We start from the raw sequence: 19895 nt of genomic DNA, 5'->3' as shown, positions 1-19895 counted from the left end.
TCCTGTTACATCTCTCTTTATATTCTCCAAACTTAGTATTCAGCAAATTTAATTTTACATAGTATTCATCTAGTTTGTCCTATTTTTAATTTTCAAGTCATTTCAACATTCTTATTTTAAAATTGCAGAGCAGAAATGCATTAGAAATGGGGAAATAGCAAGAAGTACTTATTAGCCTACTGTTTAAGAGTTTTTGAGATGTTCCTGTGTGTTCATCCTCTTATAACATTTTTATAAAATTATCCCCCAAAAGTTTAGAATTGTGAAGAGCAATTTAGGATTCCCAAGGAAGGTGGTAGAAGCCAGTTATGGGAAACAAACAACAGTCTTAAGCTTTACAAGTAATTTGACTAACAAGAGATTTTCTTAATTTCAGTGTTCGACCACCTAAGAAAAGTTGGAAGAAGATCTTTAACCTTTCAGGAGGAGAGAAAACACTTAGTTCATTGGCTTTAGTATTTGCCCTTCATCACTACAAACCCACTCCCCTGTACTTCATGGATGAGATTGATGCAGCCCTTGATTTTAAAAATGTGTCCATTGTTGCATTTTATATATATGTAAGTAATCATTTAGAGGTTTTCATCCTAAAAATTTCATGGGTTCCCTAAACATTACACATGGAATTCTTTGACTTATTCGTTAGCTTTTTCTCTGTTCTCTAACTCCATGTCCTTGGGTATCAAAGGAAACAAAGTCCTTTACTTGAACCAAATATTTCCATTCGGGGAAAGTAAAATATAAATTGATAACGTGTATTAGTAGTAAAAACACAGCTGGAATCTTGAGTCTCCTTGCCTAGATCTTTTTTTCACTAGAAGACTTCTAAGCAAATATGCTTCCAAAAATATTCAAATTCCTGTCAAATCCAAATACTGTTTCACAAATTATCCGTGCCATCATTCCTGTTCATGATGATAATAATGTAATTGAATTTATTGCCTAAAATATACTTTAGAGAAGTAAAGCTTAGATGTTTATGTGATTTACCTATTAATACTTAATGTTTCTATTCTTTCTCTTTAGGAACAAACAAAAAATGCCCAGTTTATCATAATTTCTCTTCGAAATAATATGTTCGAGATTTCAGATAGACTGATTGGAATTTACAAGACATACAATATAACAAAAAGTGTTGCAGTAAACCCAAAAGAAATCGCATCTAAAGGACTTTGTTAAACTTGTTTATACTGAAAATTCCTCAACTTGAATCAGCATAGAGTCAGTGTATTGTATTACTGATTTTTTATTTGTAAAGGATTATAAACTGTATAAATAAACATGTTCCTAAACTAGATAATATAACTGGCTTCTAGTTTATGCTGTTAAAAGTGTAATAAAATATTCTCTACCTGCTTTTAGGAGATAAGAATCTGATAATCTTGTAAGCAGCAGACTGGTGAAAATAAGGTGCCTAGAGGGTTGGGTTATTGCCTTTTTTCCCAAATTGCTATGAGCATAGTTAAAAGTATGTTGATTAACAGTAAAGTTCTAACTTAATTCATATTATCAAGACAGCATATCCTCATGGACCTTTGCCCTACAGTGGAAAAACCTGCAAACTACTATTGTATAAATTCTCAAAGTATTCCACTTAATTTACTAATTGAGACAATCACTGTTTTCCCAAAATACTGAAGACATTTAACTCAGTCATTCTGAATTACAAGGATGAGAATTTAAACATGCTTTCCTAAAACTTGTTTAAAACACTAGCAAGAGGGGCAGCAAACAGAGTGTCTGAACATGACTAAGGTATTGCATATGGTGAAAAGAAATGCCCACTATAGTTGCTTCATAAAAAGATGAACTATGTGTTAACTTCCTTAGTGTAAATCGAAATTAAGATGGAGGGCTGTTCGCCTACCAAGTTGTCAGGGTTTTGTGTTTTTGTGGGGTTTTGTTTTGTTTTGGTTTACTCTGTTAGCTTGAGAACGTTTAGAATGCTACTAGAAATAAGTTGGCAACTACTTGGCTTTCAGAAGGAATTTTGGTATTGAATCAAAAGTCTTTGCTGTAGCCATTCAATTTTTAGATATTGATCCTGAGGACTTAATTAAAATTAAGAATTAGCGTAATATTCAGTGAAGCATTGTTTAGATACTAATAATGCAACAAAAAAGGTTTGTATTATAACAGCCATTAAAAATGTAAATAAATTAGCTTGACTTAAAGCAAGATTTAGAACTCAAGTATGGTCATTTGTTTTAAATCAAGATTATAAAAGGGAAAAATCACTAGAAAACACTATAATCATCACATGCTTTTAACATTGGTGAGAGTAGAAGTGAGTGGAATTTAATACTCATTACATTTTTATAACTAATGCAGTAGAGATTAGTACTAAGTTTTCAAGAGTTAAGGTAGATGATACCCATAACCCATATGAAAATTCCAAAGCTATACCACTCTGAGTTTGAGTGCCTTATTAAGCCACTCGGTATAAATATCAAAATGAGTTTATTAAAATATATTTTGTTATACATGACACTTAAAAATATTTCAAGATTGTATACTTTAAATTTTACAATCTCATCCTCCTGGTAAAAATACAAAAAGAACAGCATGTTTAAGAATCAGTTATTTGTATACAGGCATACCTTGGAGATATTGTGGATTCGGTTCCAGACCACTGCAGTAAAGCTAGTCACACCAATTTTTTGGTTTTCTAGTACATATAAAGGTTACATTTATGCTACACATATTGCAGTCTATTAAGTGTGCAGCTGCATTATACCTAAAAAAAAAAAAACAATGTAAATTTTAAGATGTTTTGCTAAAAAAAAATGCTAAATCATCTGAGCCTTTAGGGAATCGTAATCTTTTTGGCACAGACAGATCTGCTCTCAAAGCAGGGTTGCCATGAACCTATGATCTGTTAAAAAAAAAAGTATTTGGCAAAGTGTAATAAAAGGCAGGCCTGTACTTAACTATATATTTATGCACACTACATAAAGTTTTATCTACTAAAAACTGGCAAATTTACAAAAGTGATGTTAAACTGAAAATGTTATCAGTTTTATACTTGTTTTTAGCTATGATTCTTAAGCTGCAATAAAAATCTTGGCTTAAATCTTTTAAAGGTAGTATGACACCATGGCTTGGACAAATTACAGTGTCTATTCGTCTACAAAATAAGGGTTCACACCTACTTTAGAAATGCGAGATTAACTGATACATAAGAGCTAATATTTAGTAGAAATAAGCACATTTCAGTACTTACTAATATTTACATGTATTTAAAAGTACATGGTGTTTTTGTGTTCTGAATAATCAATTCAGTGCAACTTCAGTCTAAAGTTAATAGGTATTTCGAGTTAATAGGTATTTATTTCTATCTCAATTGCTGTATTATCTTCACCCCCATTACACCCTTCAGATCTTCTTTGCCCACACAGTAGTTAATTGTGCTAGGTATATTCTGATTCTGGTCATAAATGGACCTAATGCGGCCAACCCTCTTAGTGCTTGAGGCTCTTTTTTAAGCAGAATTCAAGAAAATAAGATGATTGGTATTTTGGCATTGGTATGAGAATGTCTGGCAGAAAATTTAACACAGTTAACATGATGCTATCCAAGTCTGGTGAGGATGGTATATTCTGTTCTAACATGTTTGAGTTTTTATCCAAGAACTGATTTGACTAACAACTAAATAAAACACTACAAAAAAGTTAAAGTTAAATCTTAAATTTACACAAACCATAGGATAAGTATTAGAAAATGTCGCTGTTTGTTCCCTAACCCCACTTCCAAAAGCAGTAGCTTTATTAGGAATGAATGCTGATAAACATTTTAGGGCTCTTAAATCTATCTAAAACAGATTAATGTGTGGATCAGGTACGTTTGGTCAAAAACATTTTTAAGCAATCTCTTATTTTAGACTGCAGCTTGACTTTTAAACCATCTCATCATCCTTTTATCTGTCCATTCAAAAGCTTCAAGCCACATCAAAAGTAAAGGCAGAGACACTTGCAGGATTCTGCCATCTTTTAATCTAAAAGCTATGTAATGAAGAGCTGCAAAACCAACCACTGAAGTATATTAACAACAGTAAAAGACAATATTAGTACAAGGATGTTTAAATGCCACAGCAATGTTAAGTCAACCTCTGAAGCCAATAAAAATGGGATAATGTATAAATACTCCAGTCAAACTTACTAGATTTTATTCTAGTTTTCAAACTGAAAACTAGAGACATGGTTTCATTTCTGACACATTTCTATCCAAAGGAAGCATGAAAGGTTTAAAATATTTATATCTGTTGCAAATTTAATAAAGTTTAGCTTGCCCTTTTGTTTATCCATGCCACCCCCATTTCCCCATTTAGTAATGGTTGTTAGTCTTTATAGAATAAGCCTATTTAAACAATTTAAATATGAATTTTCAACGATAAACTATTTTCCATATGAATTCCTTAAGTAAATATAAAGCGCGACACAGTATATTCTTTAAGTCATGCAGATTGTTAGATAAACTTTGGTAAACAGATAAAGAGACTTCAGAAAAACATATTGAAGTGATTTCATTTAGAAAGGTAATTATGTGTTGGTTAAAAAAGAGGATCAACATCAGTATCACTGAAATTAGTGTGACTATAACAATGTTTAGAATCTTAAAAAATTCAACTTCCTTTTCATCATCAGGCCAAGAACATGGCATCCTTTTTGAAGAAATTTTCATTTCAGGAATGTGAAGTTTCTTAATTTGTCCAATTTCTGTTCTGCTCCAATCTTCTTTCAATACTTGGCTTACTCGAGGACAAATTTCAACAGGCCGGACATCAGGAAGTGGTCTTTGTTTCAAGATCTGCACACGCTGGCGGACATCATCAAGTTTTTCAAGAAATTTAAGTGGAGATTCCTCTTGTAAAGATGTTGTCAATGTCATTAATTCAAATTGCTGCTCTCTCATTTCTTTCATTCTTTCAATTTGTGGAACATATTCTTGATTAATCAGATTGCCAACATCACAGAGAGCAGTTAGGAAAATTTTTTTTTTCTGTTCTAATGTATCACTAAGCTCCTTAAAATACTGGAGAACAATTTCCTTATCACTTTGGACCATTTTCTCCGAAAGAGATTTTTGTTCTTCCAGCTTTTCAATTAGACGAGTAATATCTGTCCAATGTGTGTCAGTTAACTGTTCAAGCAGTTTTTGAGGTGTGTCCTTTTCTTTCAGATAGGCACTCTGAAGATCATCTATAGGATGACCATGATGTTGACCTATGGTAAGGCAATGACCGCAAACTAATTTTTTATCTAGTAGACAGTAAACATTTAATGGTTGCCTGTAATGTTCAGGGCAAGTGATGAGATCTGGATGGTCTTCTTGCTGGTACTTTTCAATAATAGCCCTTAATGCAAAATTAACAGGTAAAGACTCAATACCAGTTGGAGCAATTTCTATAATACTTCTGCAATTAGGGCACTTGAGTGGAATCCGTAAAGGTCTCCATATATAAAAGTTACCAGATGCCTGGAGAACATTTTCCAAGCAGTTTCTACAAAATGTATGAGAGCATGGTAGTACACGAGGATCTTCAAAAATACTATAACAAATGGGACAGGTTAACTCGTCCTCAAAATTGTGCATTTCCTGTCAAAAGAGAAAAGTATTTTAAGTCTACATATAACAAAGATACCTGCACATATATAAAGTTTTAACTGTTAGCCTCCAAACTGTTAATACACTGTTGCTTGTCATTTAAAAGAGGATAACTGAGGTATTTACTAAGATTTTTTTAAATGTAGCTTTCTTAGTAATTAACTCCTAATATATAATATGGAATAACTGATCATCATTAAAAGCTTATTACTTTGAGATAAAAATCATGCTAAACCAGTTCTAATTAATTTGTAATAAAATGCTTCAAATTAAAAGTTTGTTCCTATGTAATTACTATAAGTCAAAGGGTTCTATTGAAGTCTACTTAATGATTATAACTATTCTGTGCAACTTTTTACATTGTAAAATGTTAAAATAAATTAGGCTTAGCAAAATTATATTCTTTAATTCAAAAGAATTCACACTCTCAGTTGGCTTAACCAAAGCAAGTTATTAAATTTCTCTAATAATTGTTACTATAAATTTCTTAGCTTCTTGAATTGGACTACCAGTATGCTTAAAGCCCAGGATCAGCATAGTGTAATATTCGAAAGCAATCATTTTAATTTGAAGATTTAGAAAGGAAAAAGTTTTGAACTGGACCCTGCAATAAAAATCAGTTTAAAAGATGAAGTGTTGATCGTAGTGACCACGGGAGCATGAGTGGTAAAAAACACCTACAGTCATCTTTCCTTAAAGAAGTCCAGCAATAGTTCAGAGACCCTCTCTGACAAAAGTAACTTGACCTTTTGGCAAGCTATTACTGACATTTCCAATTACAGAAGCCTAACAGTTTTGTACCCTACCTACCACCTTTTAAAATCTTCCTTTGTACTTATTAATGCAAGCCACAATCCTCAGGACTGACTTAGCCCTAACAGAGAAAAATCAAATTACACCACTATTTAAAGAACCTTAAAGCAAAACGAAAACCCCAACTGCCATTCGTGTAAAATATAAAGGTTACCAAATGCTTATCTATAAAAAAAAGTGTGAGAAAACAACATCTACAAATAACTAATTGTATTTTTAATAAACAAAAACTTCTTTGGATTTTTTAGCTCTATGCTCCTACCTACCATTTTTGAAGCCTAACTCATTGATGCTTCATATCAATTTCAGCCCTTCCACCTCCCCACATTTAGGTGCCCTGTTGGTCACACTGAACACTGCACTTCTACTTTATAGCACTTAACTGGATTTCATTTAAAAGAATTTTGTAACATGTTTCTATACATTAGAAGGTAAGCCTGCAATAAGGGCAAGAATGTGTCTCAGCACAAAATGTGACATGTAGTTGACATTCAGTCACAACTGGTAAACACTGCCTCTTAAGATACCAACCTTAAATGTCAGATCTTAGGTTTTTGGTTCCATTAAAATAGCAAAATCTCTACTTTCTTAGGAAAAGCTTTAAAAGAAGAGTCCATCAGAAAATACACTCCATTTAGACTGACCAACATTTAGAACCCTAATAAGCCAGGATGTGTCACATTGAGACTAAGCTTCAACTGTGAAACATCCCAGGAAACTAATGTAACTGGGTAACAGTACAGAAGATGATATTCACTGCACATAAATTCAAGTGAATGCATGTTGGGAAGACTTTATGACTTCATCCTATACCTACAAAAAGCTCTGAAATCATACAGAAACCACCCAAGAAAAACAAACATGTTTCTCAGACTATTTCGCTGATGTCAGAATTCATAATGAAGGAATAAAAAGAACAGCACTTAGCAAGGAATAAAATTTGAACCATGGACATATGTTCAATTTAGATTTAATATTAGAGCTATTTAATGTTTAAATACAAAATTATCCCTAAAACAGAATCCAACCTTTCCCTTCAAAGTCCTCTATTTGTCAAAAGCTAAACATTTTCCCTGAGAACTTCATTAAGGAACCCCAAAAGCTCAACTTTTCTTCAGAATGAGGATATTCACAATACTGTAAAGAAAATATCAACTCCTGAGTTCATATAGGAATGGAAGCAAATATAGTCTCAAAAGTTACTTCCATAGTATGAAAAATTTCTAACAAAATTTAATCAGAAATGTGGGGGTAACTTGAAGATATGAAAATCAAATTCTACTCTTGGACTACTCTCTTCTTGCTGACTTATTAAAAACTAATTTTAGACAAATTCCTGAGAAGTCAGATACTGGTTAACAGAAACAAGCCTGGATGAAATAATTATAAAGCCAGGAACTTTCTGATTCTAGTTGCTGCCTGAGAAACAAGATATTGGTGGTTCTCATGCTTAAAGGTTTATTCTTCCAGGAACGAGTATGAAATTTTATGTACCAGAAATTTTCCATAAGCAAATCTAGACCCTTGAGGGGGAGAAAAGGAGCAAAAAACTTTAGCAATGTATATTCTCTAGGATGAGTATCTTAGATTTAGCTTGTGTCCAGAATGTCTGTAACAACACTGGACACTAGGAAGACAACGTAACAATGCCTTCAACACTCAGGAAAAATGGCTTCAACCTAAATTCTATACTCAGAAAAATAAATTTTCAGGTTAAAGATAGTTTGACATTAGAGTTCTCAAAATTGAACACCTTCCCTCCCTACTTTCTAAAGAAGCTACTGCACTGTGAAAAGAAAATAATTCTCACCAGGACAATGATGAAATGAAGTCAAGGAAAACTGTACAGCCTAGAGAACAAGTAGCCTGGAGGAAAAAAACAGAGATCCAGAAGGAGTGCCTTTAAGTAAGTAAATGGAACTGACAGACTATTTCATGTATCTGAACATATTGAGAGGTAATGAGAAAACTAAATTTAGGAAAAAGTGACAGAATCATGAAAAGAGAAAATACAGTATATTATATATGTCATATTAGTCATGATGTTATAAAAATTAAATACTGATTTTACCTAAAAGCATGACTGTCACAGACTAAATGTTTGTGTCCTCCCAAAATTCATATATCGAAATCCTAACTCTTTATGTGATGGTATTAGGATGTGGAGCCTTTGGAAACTAATTAAGTCATGAGGGTGGAGCCCTCATGAATGGGATTAGTGCCCTAATGAGACAGGAGGGCTTGCCCACCCCCTTCCTCTTCCCATATAAGGACACAGCAAGTAGAAGGCCAGAACCAAAAAAGAGAGCTCTCACCAGAACCCAACTATGCTGACATTTTGATCTTGTATTTCCTCCAGAACTGTAAGAAATAAATGTCTGATGTTTAAGCCACCCGCTCTAGGGTATTTTTGTTAGAACAGCCCAAACTAAGAAAATGACATAATTATATTGGGGGGAGGGAATATGGGAAGGAAACAGTGTTTAAGAACTAAATCTTAATCTTCCCTTATAGGAAAGAAGTCAATACATACCTAAAACTGAAAAATTAAGAAATCGCATTACTTGCATATTATTTAGAAATACAAAAGCAAATATCAAAAGAAAATTTTAAAAGAAATGAAAGTGATTGCTCTAGTGTGCAAGAATCTGGAGTGGGGAGATTGAGGGCAGGAGCTATTTTTCATTATAAACTTAAATAATGCTGTTTTACTTTCAACTATTTACATGCAATTAAAAATATGAAATTTTAAAGAAAGAAATAAAGACCATCCTACAAGCATCCAGGCAGAAAAGATACCTTAAAAAGGAAAACAAAATCATAATGGTCTCAGAACTCTCCTCTGGGAGATTTTAATTTCCAAAGATGGCCACAACAATCATCCACATGAGCTCTTCCGCAATGTTACTTTGCCAGCACTCCCCAAGTATGAGATGAAACCTATTCTCCCCACCAAAAAAAAATCTGGACATGTGACTGCTCTAACCAATGGGACACGGTGCAAGTGATGCTATGACAGTTCTGGATACAGTCTTTAACTATCCTGGTAGGCTGCTGCCTCTTAAAGCCACAAACCGCTAAAAAGTCCAGGCTACTCTGCTGAGAGAGGCCAAGTAGAGAAGCAATGAGGTGCCTGCCAGACATGTAAGTGAAAAAGCCATCCTGGACACGCAGCCAGCCAAGCCTCAGATGTTTGTTACACAGCAGCACATCTCCAAATAACCAGATAACCAGAATATCTCCAAAGCAACAAGGAAAGTTAAAAGACAAAGTAGTAATATCCACAGGGTCTGGAAGGCAAAGAACATGACCTAAGAATTCTCTAAGTAGCCAAGATATAATTTTTTTCATATGAAACAATAAAAATATTCAGCAAAACCTATAGGTTTCTAAAGATCAGCGTTGAAGCCATATACTTTCATTACCAAATAAAAGAAATATAAAAAGAATTCATTAAAAAAAGAAAGCCGACCTAGGAAAAGCAGAGAAAAGATAAATGAGGAAAACAAAATTGTTAGAACTGATAACCCCAAGAGCTAGCTCCTTAAATAAATTAGCCATTAGCCTACAAGATGGCTCCCAAAGACTTCTACCTTCTAGAAGCCACATCCTTTTGTAATTCTCTCCCCGCTGGTGTGGGCTAGATCTAGTGACTCTCTTCTAATAAACTGAATACAGCAGAAGTAATAAAAAGACCATGGCTTCCACCTGGAATGCTCTGGCTCTCCATCTCTCATGGGTCACTCTCGACAAGGGAAGCAAGAGGACATGTTGTGGGCCGATCAATGTCTTACTTGTGAAAAGGAACTAAGAGACCCCCAAAAACTGAAGCCTGCAAACTACTACATAAATGAGTTTGGAAGCAGACACTTCATGTTTAGTGAAATCCTGCAATGAAAGCAGCCTCAGCTTGACTGCAACTTCATGAGAAACCTTGGGTCAGAGGCACTCGGCTAAAGTGCTCCTACATTCCTGACCCACAGAAACCATGCTTTAATATTTGCTACTTAAGTTTTAGGGATAATTTGTTACGCAGCAATAGATTAATATGCTATCCAAATCAAGAGGGAAAAGGAACAACAAATGTACAAAGTGAGCATTAAAAAATAGGAGATAAACCAGAGAAAAAGTCAAAAGTATAGGGAATTTATTACATAACTCTGTTACTACATTTGAAAATCTATAAGAAGTGAATTACTCACTATTTAAGTTCAAATACCAAAAGATGATCTGAGAAGATAAGGCAAACCGTGAGAGAAATTTACAGGCTAGAAAAGAGCTACTCTGAAAAAAAGGGGAAGTAGAGGGGCAAGCTTCTCTGGTGAGTTCTTTCAAAGGGTCAAGAAACAATTTCTTGTTCAGCTGTTCTAGAATACAAAGATGTAAAGTTTGCAAATTGTTTCAAAGATAGTATACCATGATTCCAAAACCTAACAAATACAAAACAAAGTAATAATAGACTAATTTCAAAAACAGATACTAACGTAAAATCCTGAACACAATATTAGCAAAAACAAATCCAGAGTACATTAAAAGAACATGGTACAATAACCAAATAAGGTTTTTTTCCAGACATGTAAACTTAATTCAGTAACAGAAAATTATTCAAATAGGTAAATGGAGAAAAACTGTATGGTCACATTAGATGTGAAAAAGCAAGAGGACATGTTGTGGGCCGATCAACACAATATAAAAACCAATAAGGAGTTCACAAAGACAGAAAGTGGTTATAAGTAGCTAGAGGGAGAAGTGGATGGAGAGTTATTGTTTAGTGGGTACACAGTTTCAGTTTGGGAAGATGAAAAAGTTCTGGAGACAGGTGATGGTGATGGTTACACAACTGTTAAATTTTCAAGTTCCTTGCCTACTACCCAGCCTTTCCTCTGCCAAATTAATTTGTGAATCAATTTGTATTACAATTTTAAAACACCGAGTAAAATTTTTTTAAAAACGTATAAAATGTTATTTTCCTCCAGTGAGCACTAAAAGCCCAAGTGAAAACCGATAATTTGGTTCAAGATTTCCTGCTTCCCTTTTAAAAGTCACCAAGAAATATGCATATAAAAAATAAACCTTTTTCAGAAAGAAACCTGAGGCTAAATCATCTACTTACAAATTTCACAAATTTCTTGTATTTAAGTGTCAAAAATAAACACACTTCTGAATTTTTAAACTTTTTTGCACTTTATCCAGAGGGCTGACTTCCTATGGAGTCTCCCAATGTCTAACCAGCCTAATATGAATGGTCAGCACTGATAACAGATGATGGAGAATTAAGCAATACCAAAATATCATTACTCATTCTTCTGTGTAAACTATTTTTTAGTTTTAATTCACTAATGTTACTGTCTTTCATCTCTAAACATGAATGGTTATAAAACATTCATTACATTTTACAGCCTCTGAAGAGAAATTATATTTACTGCATTACTAGATGACTTGCTCTAGTAAGTACACTGTGAGTCACCTATAAGCCTGGGAAAATTCAAGAGGTGCCACCACCCAGATTGGGGCTCACATCTTTGTGGCCCTTACTGATAAAAAGCACATTTCATGAAATTCAAGACTTACTTTAAAAATACTAGAATTGTATATTCTATATACATAGGGCAAGATTTTAAAAATACTTTCGTACATTTAAATGTGCAAAAACAATGAAGAACCACTATAACTCTTTCAAATTAAAAAAAAAAAATCCTATGGTCAGATCTGATTTTAACTCTGCCCATTTGTACTGTTTTCCTGCATTCTGACATCAATCTGTTTCCCCAAAGAAAGAAAGAAACTATTAATACAATTTAACCAGGGAGTAAAAATTTACTGAAAATTTCTTTCATATTCACTTGATCTCTCTTGAGCTTACCTTCTTTGTAGATCTTCTGGTTTGGAGACTGAATATATTTTATCTTCTTCAACTTTTTCAGATTCTTTTATTCTTATTCTAAAATTAAAAGAATTTTATCTTAAATGTTTTAGAATTTACATTCTCAAAAAATACATAAAATAGGATATCATAGAAATGATTGTTACACCATAGAAATGATTGTTATTTCACTTTGATGTTTACCTTCCTTATACCTCACTGTTTTTAGAAAAGTAGTGACAAATAACAGGAAGGGTATCATTTGTACCTTGAAAGTCCCAACAATTCTGTGACCAAAGTAATTGTCAAGCAGGGCCTCCTCTTTAATCAAGTATCTTACCAGCTCTCAAAAATATCAGCCAACAATGGTGATGATGGAGCAAACATTCATGGTCATTTTAGATTGCTTAAAGTTAACTGGAAGATAAGCATCCCTGGCAATAAAAGATTTTGCCAGCTTAAAACTATAAATATTGATTCAGGTTACTCCCATCAATACGTTTGTTCGTCGTTCAGTTCTGCCACTTAAATGTTGTGGAACCCTGGGTCAGTTTTACCTAATGCATTCAACAACTAATGTTGCACATCTGTAAAATGGGCACAGCTACACCTAGCCGCTGTTAAGTCCCATAAAAGCTTCTCACAGAGAAAGGGCTCAAACTAGCAGTATCCTTCCCCTTCTCTCTCTGGAAGGTTTACGATACATCCTCCCGGGTCTCCGCCTAAGGTGCCTCCACCGCGTCGGCGCCCTACGCCCCGAAGCCCCACGACGCTGACCAGCTCCGTGGCGTCCCGCTCCTCTCGCTCTCGCTCTCGCCCTCGCCCTCGCCGCCGCCACCACCACCACCACGACCACAGAGGACCCTCTCCCCCACAGAGGTGTAGTTCTACACCGGGGGGGTGGGGGAGGAGAAACAAGGATCCCCAAACCCCCTATCTGGGATAAGAGGAAGCAGATGCAGGACCCAAGCCCACTGTCTCCATCCTCGAGCCCCTCGACTCTCCTCCAAGCGCATCCAATAAACCAGCCTCTGCTACAGGGAAAGAAGAGGGACCCGGGCCGCCTCCTCAGACTTCAGACTCACCGCTGGGAGGAGGGGACCACGCAACCTCACAGGCCGCGGACAATAGCAGCCCGCATGCAGGAGGGCTCCGAGAGCGACTCAGCTTCCCCGCCCTCCTCCGCGGCGAGAGACTTCAGGTGCCTCCGCGGGGCGGGGCTTCGCGGAACCTCTCTGCGCAGGCGCAGTCTCTCGGCAACGTTCGACTGGGCAGCGTTCGCCAATGGGAAAGAGCGCGGGGCTGCCGTTCGAAAGTAAACGGCCGCGGGCGCCTGCCGAGGCGCGGGCGTGCTTGCGGGGGCTGGGGCTGGGCTCGAGGCCCGCGGCGGGTTTGCTGCGCTTGCGCACTAGGCGCAGGCTGCCTCGCGGGAGCCCCTGACCGCGATGCAAGCGGCGCTTCGGCGCGTGGGGGCGCTTCTGGTAGCCCCGGCCCTGGACGGGGGACCCCTCCTCTGGAAACGGGATGGCGCCAATGGCCCCGAGAGGGGCGGGGCCAAGCGGCAGCCAACGATGCATACAAGAGTCATAGGACCATTATTTACGTGGAGACGTGGACGTGAAAGCGCGGCGTCTTCCATTGTTACCTCACAGGTTTACCTCCTCGGAGAAGTCGCCACCCGCTCTGAGGGCGCACCCACCCGGGTGGACAAGGTCCGGGCTCGGGCCGTTTCCCTATGTTACGGAATCTTGAGACCGAGATCTACCCGAGTGTTGGTCTGAGCAGGGGAAGAGGGGGCTTCTGATTATATAGTATTCTCTTAAAGAGAACTAACCCTGTGAGAGCTAATGGAACCTTAGGACTCATTAGGACGGCCTCCCTGCTTGCCTCCCTACTTGTCTCCCTACTCTTCCCACCACCATCCCTCGAGTTTTTCCACTTTATGAAATTATGGCCTAGAGATGACGGCTGTTGCACAAAATTGACTTCAATTTCAGCACCAAGTTTACATCACCTTCTTAACCCCCTAGAATCAGAAAACATACACTTCAGTAGTCCTTTTCCCTTTTTTCTTGAGAAACTACCCAGCTATGTCTCAAGACATCGCAGCTTCCCTCTCAACTAAAAAGTCATTTACTGCTGTCATAAAATCACGAGCCTTGCTATAGTGTGTATTGCCAGTTCACTCAGGTCTTAGGCTCTTACACAATAAATTACAGGAAAATAATAAACGGTATAAAACAAGGTAATATCGGTGGGTCCCAAGTCAACTTCAGATGTCTTCAATTCACCTACTGAAAAGGTTGCTTTATGATGTGTGGATTCCAGCAATGTCCAGAGATAACCACTATTACATGGTGGTGTATACACATTTATTACAGTCTTCCTGATAGCTTTTTGACTTCCTGTCAAAACAATATGTTGTGAATATCTCTCCATAGCAATAAATGTAGTATACTTCTATAAAATTATTCTTTAAAAAAAAAAAATGTGATGTTAACTACAGACTTTGGGTGATTATGATGTCAAAGTAAGTTTATCTTTTGTAACAAACATCACTCAGGAGGGGGATATTGATATTCATTTGAGGAGGGGGCAGGAAATATATGGGAAATCTCTGTACATTTCCCTCCATTTTGTTGTGAACCTAAAACTGCTATAAAAAAATAATAAAGTTAATACAATTTTTTAAAATTTAAGCATAATGAATATGACTGAATAATGCTTTGAACCATAATTTTTTCCACTTGCGTTTTCCCCTCTGTACATCTTTATCTAAAAAGAGTTGTGTGTAGCAAGAAAGCAGAAGTAGTTCTAACCAGACTTTACCGTCTATTGTTTTCCAAAAAGCCTCAACCCATTGAGGAAAAGAATATTTCAGGGAAGAGACTGAATGTTCAGGAGAAGCACAAAGAAATCTGATAGCCCCAAAACAGAGATTACTCAGGCCCTAGTGAAGGGAGCTATGACACCTTCAAGGAAGGGCTATATTTGTTCCTATAGATTTAGAGGCCCATGGGTTACCAACATTGCCAAAGATTTCTGTAACCCAGCATGACCCAGAAGTGCCAGAGAGCTATAGGAGCCTACAAAAACAATGACAGCCTCAGCTGTGAAAACAAGTTCACAGCAGATTCAAGGCCACACTTAAATTTCCGGATGCCCTATCCGAAGACGTGATCATTTCACAGGATCAGAGGATGATTGGTATGTATCGGGTGATTAAGAATGTTTTTCGAGTTTGCCAAGCGCTTCCAGTCGGTGCTGTTGACCTGCGCCTGGTCTCGCTCAGCTATCCCGGCTGTCGGGCTGCTTCGCCGCGCGCAGCCGACAGACCCAAGCAAGTGGGCCCGCCCTTGAGCCTGCCGGAAGTGGACGAGTGGCCGCAGCATCAGCTGCAGGTCAAATACTCCGGGGTGGAGATCGGAGCTGGGCAAAGTGCTAACGCCCACTCAGGTTAAGAACCGGCCAACCAGTATTGCGTGGGATGGCCTTGATCCAGGTAAACTGTGAACCTTGGTCTTGACAGACCCAGATGCTCCCAGCAGAAAGGACTCCAAATATAAGGAATGGCACCATTTTCTAATGGTCAACATGAAGGACAACAGCATCAGCAGCGGCATAGTCCTCTCCGATTATGTGGGCTCTGGGCCTCCCAAGGGCACAGGTCTTCACTGCTACGTCTGGATGGTTTACGAGCAGAAAGAATGGCCCACTGCAGTGTGACGAGCCCATTCTCAGCAACTGATCTGGAGACCATCGTGGCAAATTCAAGGTGGCATCTTTCCGCAAAAAGTATGAGCTCGGGCCCTCGGTGGCTGGCATATGTTACCAGGCAGAATGGGATGATATGTGCCCAAACTCTACGAACAGCTGTCACACACCCTGTATAATTTGATCTAATTTGAACTCCATTTTGGGCGATATTTTGGTACTGTGATGGGGTCCTCAGACTGTTAATATAAGAATAGCAACCCAGAATTTAAAAAAGAAAAAATTTAGGTAAGAAGAACAGGTCTACAGTAATAGGGCAGAGCATCAAAAAATCTGTAAAGGAAGTTAAAAAATTCATTGCCTCTGCCTTTGTAAGGCTGAGTCCAGAATTATGCATGGTGGAACCCTCTGAGATGTGTTTTCACGGCCCTGTCTCTCACCAGACAACCAGAGCCTGGCATGTACCCCCCAATATGGTACATCTCAGATTTGTTACTAGATGTCAGTATTCTATTGTGGCTCTTTTAAGAAGCAGTATTAGAAAAAGCAGTGGGGAGAGTTGCTTTCCTGTTGAGGCATGGCCATCTACATGAACTGCAGGGCTGGGTGAAAGGTTATCAGAAATTTATTAAGCCTGTGCCTGTTAAATTGATCATTCTTCATTGGTATAAGAAAAGCCTGTCTGGAGTTGCTACATGTTATGTTAATTCTGCTATTTGCTTATAGTTGAATAAAATAAAAACATTAGACAAAAAAAAAAATGTTTTTCATCTCATATCATTTTTCATCTGTCAAAGAATCATAATAAAAACAATTAGTACATTTCTGTGACATATTTCTTGCAGATCTCAGGCCCAAGAATAAATTATTTTTACAGCTAGACTAAGATTCACATAACTATGAAAGCTACATAATTATATCTATTTGTAGCTGGCTACTAAGGTATTAGTTCCAAATCTTAGAAGCTGACTGATTTTCTCCTCTCCAGACCAAAGAAATTACTTTTCTTCAGATGATTTTTGTATTAGAAATTTTAGCCGCAGCTTCAAAATACAAGATATCAAATATAAAAATGAACTGTAAGGCAGACCACTGTGAGGAATTTATGGAACACAGGGGCTTTGAGAACTAATGAGGGGAGTTTTAACCTCTCACCTTCAGAGAATATGTATAAAGGTTGGGAAAAGGATTTGTAAGGACTCCCTTTGGAAAGATTTCTGGGCCTGCCTCTCCCCCAGTGTCTGCCCCGCACCTTAAGTCTACTGAGAAGGGTTCAGCTATGTTAGCTTGCATTGAGTGGACTGGCATTTATCAGATCTTTGGGAAATCTAAGATGTGATAGCCAGAATGAAGGCGAATTGCTGCTGCACTGGGACTGGCCTTCATTCCCAGAGTTGGTGGGCACCGAGGAAGCATGAGTGTGCCCAAGGGTCAGATGAACCAGTGTAGGGTTGTCTAAGGTCCTGCTGTCTAAGATCATACTAAATAGACGGACAAACAGGAGTCAGCACGGAAACCCTGAAAGTATCCTAGCACTCCTAACAGGCTGCAGAAAGAGGAAACAAGTTGCCTGAGGGGCCGAAGCACACTGCAGGTGAGAAGTCTCAGGCATAGACTCTGAAAAACACCATGAAGGACTCCAAAGAACTTCAAAAGTCTCCAAGGAGCTGCACAAGAGCCCTCATGAGAAAGGAGTCTGCTTCACACATTACCCAGGCACAGAGACTGCGAACTGGGCTTCCATATTCTCCATCAGGTGAGAACTTCCCCTATTCTCCACCCTCCACTCAACACAAGAGGGATGAGAAAGAGCGGGTATTTGGAGGTGAGGGAAGATGGAGAAGAAGTAATTTAGAAGGAAGCCAACCCTGTACCTTCCCCAGGAGCCAGCAACCATCCTGAAACAGGCCTTATCTGTGGGGGAGAGAGTAGCTATAGTTTCAAATTAAGTTAGAAGCTTAGACAAGGGGACTAATTTCTGAAATGAGATTGTTTTTGCAATTTTAAGGGGCCTCAGGACTTTGTGTTAACAAACAGTGACCAGAAAAGTCGGGCCTCCTGTCATTTACATCCAAGGTCAGTGGATGTTTATTTTAAAGGGACTGCCAAAACAACATTAAAGTTGCCATGTAGTTGATATGTTCTCAGTCACATAACCAGTTACATTGTGTTGAAAATGAAATTCAGTCTCCACCACCTGTCAATGAACAATTGGAGATCTATCACCCTTAAACAAAAAGATGTTTGTTATAGTGGGACAATGTTGGCAGAGATGGGTCCCAGCTTGTGATGGCCTCAGCAGACTATCCAGCGCATGCTGCCATTGCCTCTCACATTTCACTGGACCTCTCTTTCAACTGCCTTCTCTCAGGAGCAAAACACGCCTTTGCTGTCTATTCACTTTTCCATGGAGAGTAGCTTAACCATTTCTTATGATATAAGCTTCTGACTACCGTACCCACAGGGTCAAGCTATTTTTCCTAAAACAAATGATAAAACATTTCTTCTCTAAGAGCAATTCTGCCGTCAGCTGACAGGCATGTTTTTCATTCCCTTTGATTGCAACCCAAACTGAGTTGTGAATTTATAAAGATAATTGTTTCTTTTCAGTAAAAATTACATAGCTGTCAAAAGCCATGCAACTCGCACGTATGGTGAGACTTTGCTTGACCGCAGATCAATGCTTCTGAGTCCTAGTGGTTATTAGGGAGTTATAAGCTTCCTATTTATTTACAGCTTCTGAATTCCTTTTCATAAAGTCTATTCAACCCAGCTATAGGACTTTATAGGCTAGATTAGTGGCCAGGTTACCATCAGCAACGTATGGGAAAAAATTACCTACTGAAACCATTCCTAGCTCTGATTGTAATATCACAGACTATTTCAAATTTTCTCATCAGTTATAACATTTCAAAATATTTTCTCAGCAAAAATTTTTTCACTTTAGTTTTAAAAATATGCATATAAAAGTTGTAACCATAAGGTAAATTGTATGATTTAACTTTATAACAAACCATAACAGATACATTCAGATTAGTGCTGGGCCTCTAAATTTTAACGCATTGGGAGACTACACTAGATGATTATACTAACATTGCTCAAAGCATTTCTGAAACTCTTCTTCAGAAATTATCTTTAGAGTTAGTCTATGAATCAGACCAAAAAACAAAAATAAAATAAAAATAGTCACATTATTTCACTGGTCTATCTCATATTTGCTTTTAAAAAGAATTGAACAGATTACAAGAAGGGAAGCTAGCCATACCAGACGTTAAAACATTGAAAAAACACTGTAATTAGTAAGCTACTGATGCAAAAATAAGCAGATAGACCAGTGGGATGAACTAGAGAGGAGGTCTGCACGCTTCGGCTGTATTTGCATAGACAACGTTATGCCATTGTCTATGGCTGTTTTCACCCTACAACAGCAGAAACTTTATGACCTGCAAGCCTAAATGTTTACTGTATGGCCCTTTAAGAAAAAGTTTGCTGACTCCTGCACTCGAGGGTCCTGAAAACAGATTCAAGTGCATATAAAAATTAGTATGTGATAAAGTTAGCCTCTTAAATTACTGAGGCAAATGATGCTGGGACAACTAAACTCCCATTGGGAAAAGATAAAATTAGATCCATACTTCTCACTATAACAAGAATTAGTCCAAATGAATTAAGATTCTAAATAAAATAAAAATTAAACTATCCAAATATTAGACAAAAACATGGGTTAATATCTCTTAATTCTCAGTGTAGAGAAATGCTTTCTAATTATGACTCAAAATTTGGAGGCAATGAAAGGAAATACTGATAAATTTTGCTACATAAAAATGGGAAAAATGACAAAAATCATAAATTAAAATAAAAGACAACTGAAGCACTGAGAGAAGATATTTGCAACATATGT

General features: G+C 37.4%; 2 protein-coding genes and 1 pseudogene across 3 annotated transcripts in view; 2 read left to right on the top strand and 1 right to left on the bottom strand.

Annotated features, from left to right (window-relative positions):
* Positions 1–1305, top strand: part of SMC4 (structural maintenance of chromosomes 4) — a 32328-nt gene extending 31023 nt beyond the window's left edge. The window contains exons 23-24 of one of the 2 annotated variants that reach the window (XM_039857632.1): positions 377–560; positions 1027–1305. In XM_039857632.1, coding sequence (XP_039713566.1) covers positions 377–560; positions 1027–1179 — 337 coding nt within the window. In that variant the 3' untranslated portion in view covers positions 1180–1305. The remainder of the gene's footprint in view (positions 1–376; positions 561–1026) is intronic. The other variant, XM_039857633.1, reaches the window with a different exon arrangement.
* A 2588-nt stretch (positions 1306–3893) lies between these two features.
* Positions 3894–13492, bottom strand: TRIM59 (tripartite motif containing 59). The gene is made up of 3 exons (XM_039857640.1): positions 13366–13492; positions 12281–12358; positions 3894–5595 (listed from the first exon to the last, which is right to left on the bottom strand). The coding sequence occupies exon 3, from the start codon at positions 5590–5592 to the stop codon at positions 4384–4386; it is 1209 nt and encodes a 402-aa protein (XP_039713574.1). The 5' UTR covers positions 5593–5595; positions 12281–12358; positions 13366–13492; the 3' UTR covers positions 3894–4383.
* A 2016-nt stretch (positions 13493–15508) lies between these two features.
* Positions 15509–16183, top strand: LOC120598831 (phosphatidylethanolamine-binding protein 1-like; annotated as a pseudogene).
* The last annotated feature ends 3712 nt before the right edge of the window (positions 16184–19895 follow it).

Source organism: Pteropus medius, unplaced genomic scaffold (assembly GCF_902729225.1).
Source record: "Pteropus medius unplaced genomic scaffold, Ma_sr-lr_union100, whole genome shotgun sequence".
In the NCBI taxonomy this organism is placed as follows: Eukaryota; Metazoa; Chordata; class Mammalia; order Chiroptera; family Pteropodidae; genus Pteropus; species Pteropus medius.
This window is presented reverse-complemented; position numbering and strand designations above follow the sequence as displayed.

Bases quoted from the DNA above. Each gene is read 5' to 3' on its own strand.
- TRIM59 (XM_039857640.1), bottom strand. From the start codon at position 5,592: ATGCACAATTTTGAGGACGAGTTAACCTGTCCCATTTGTTATAGTATT.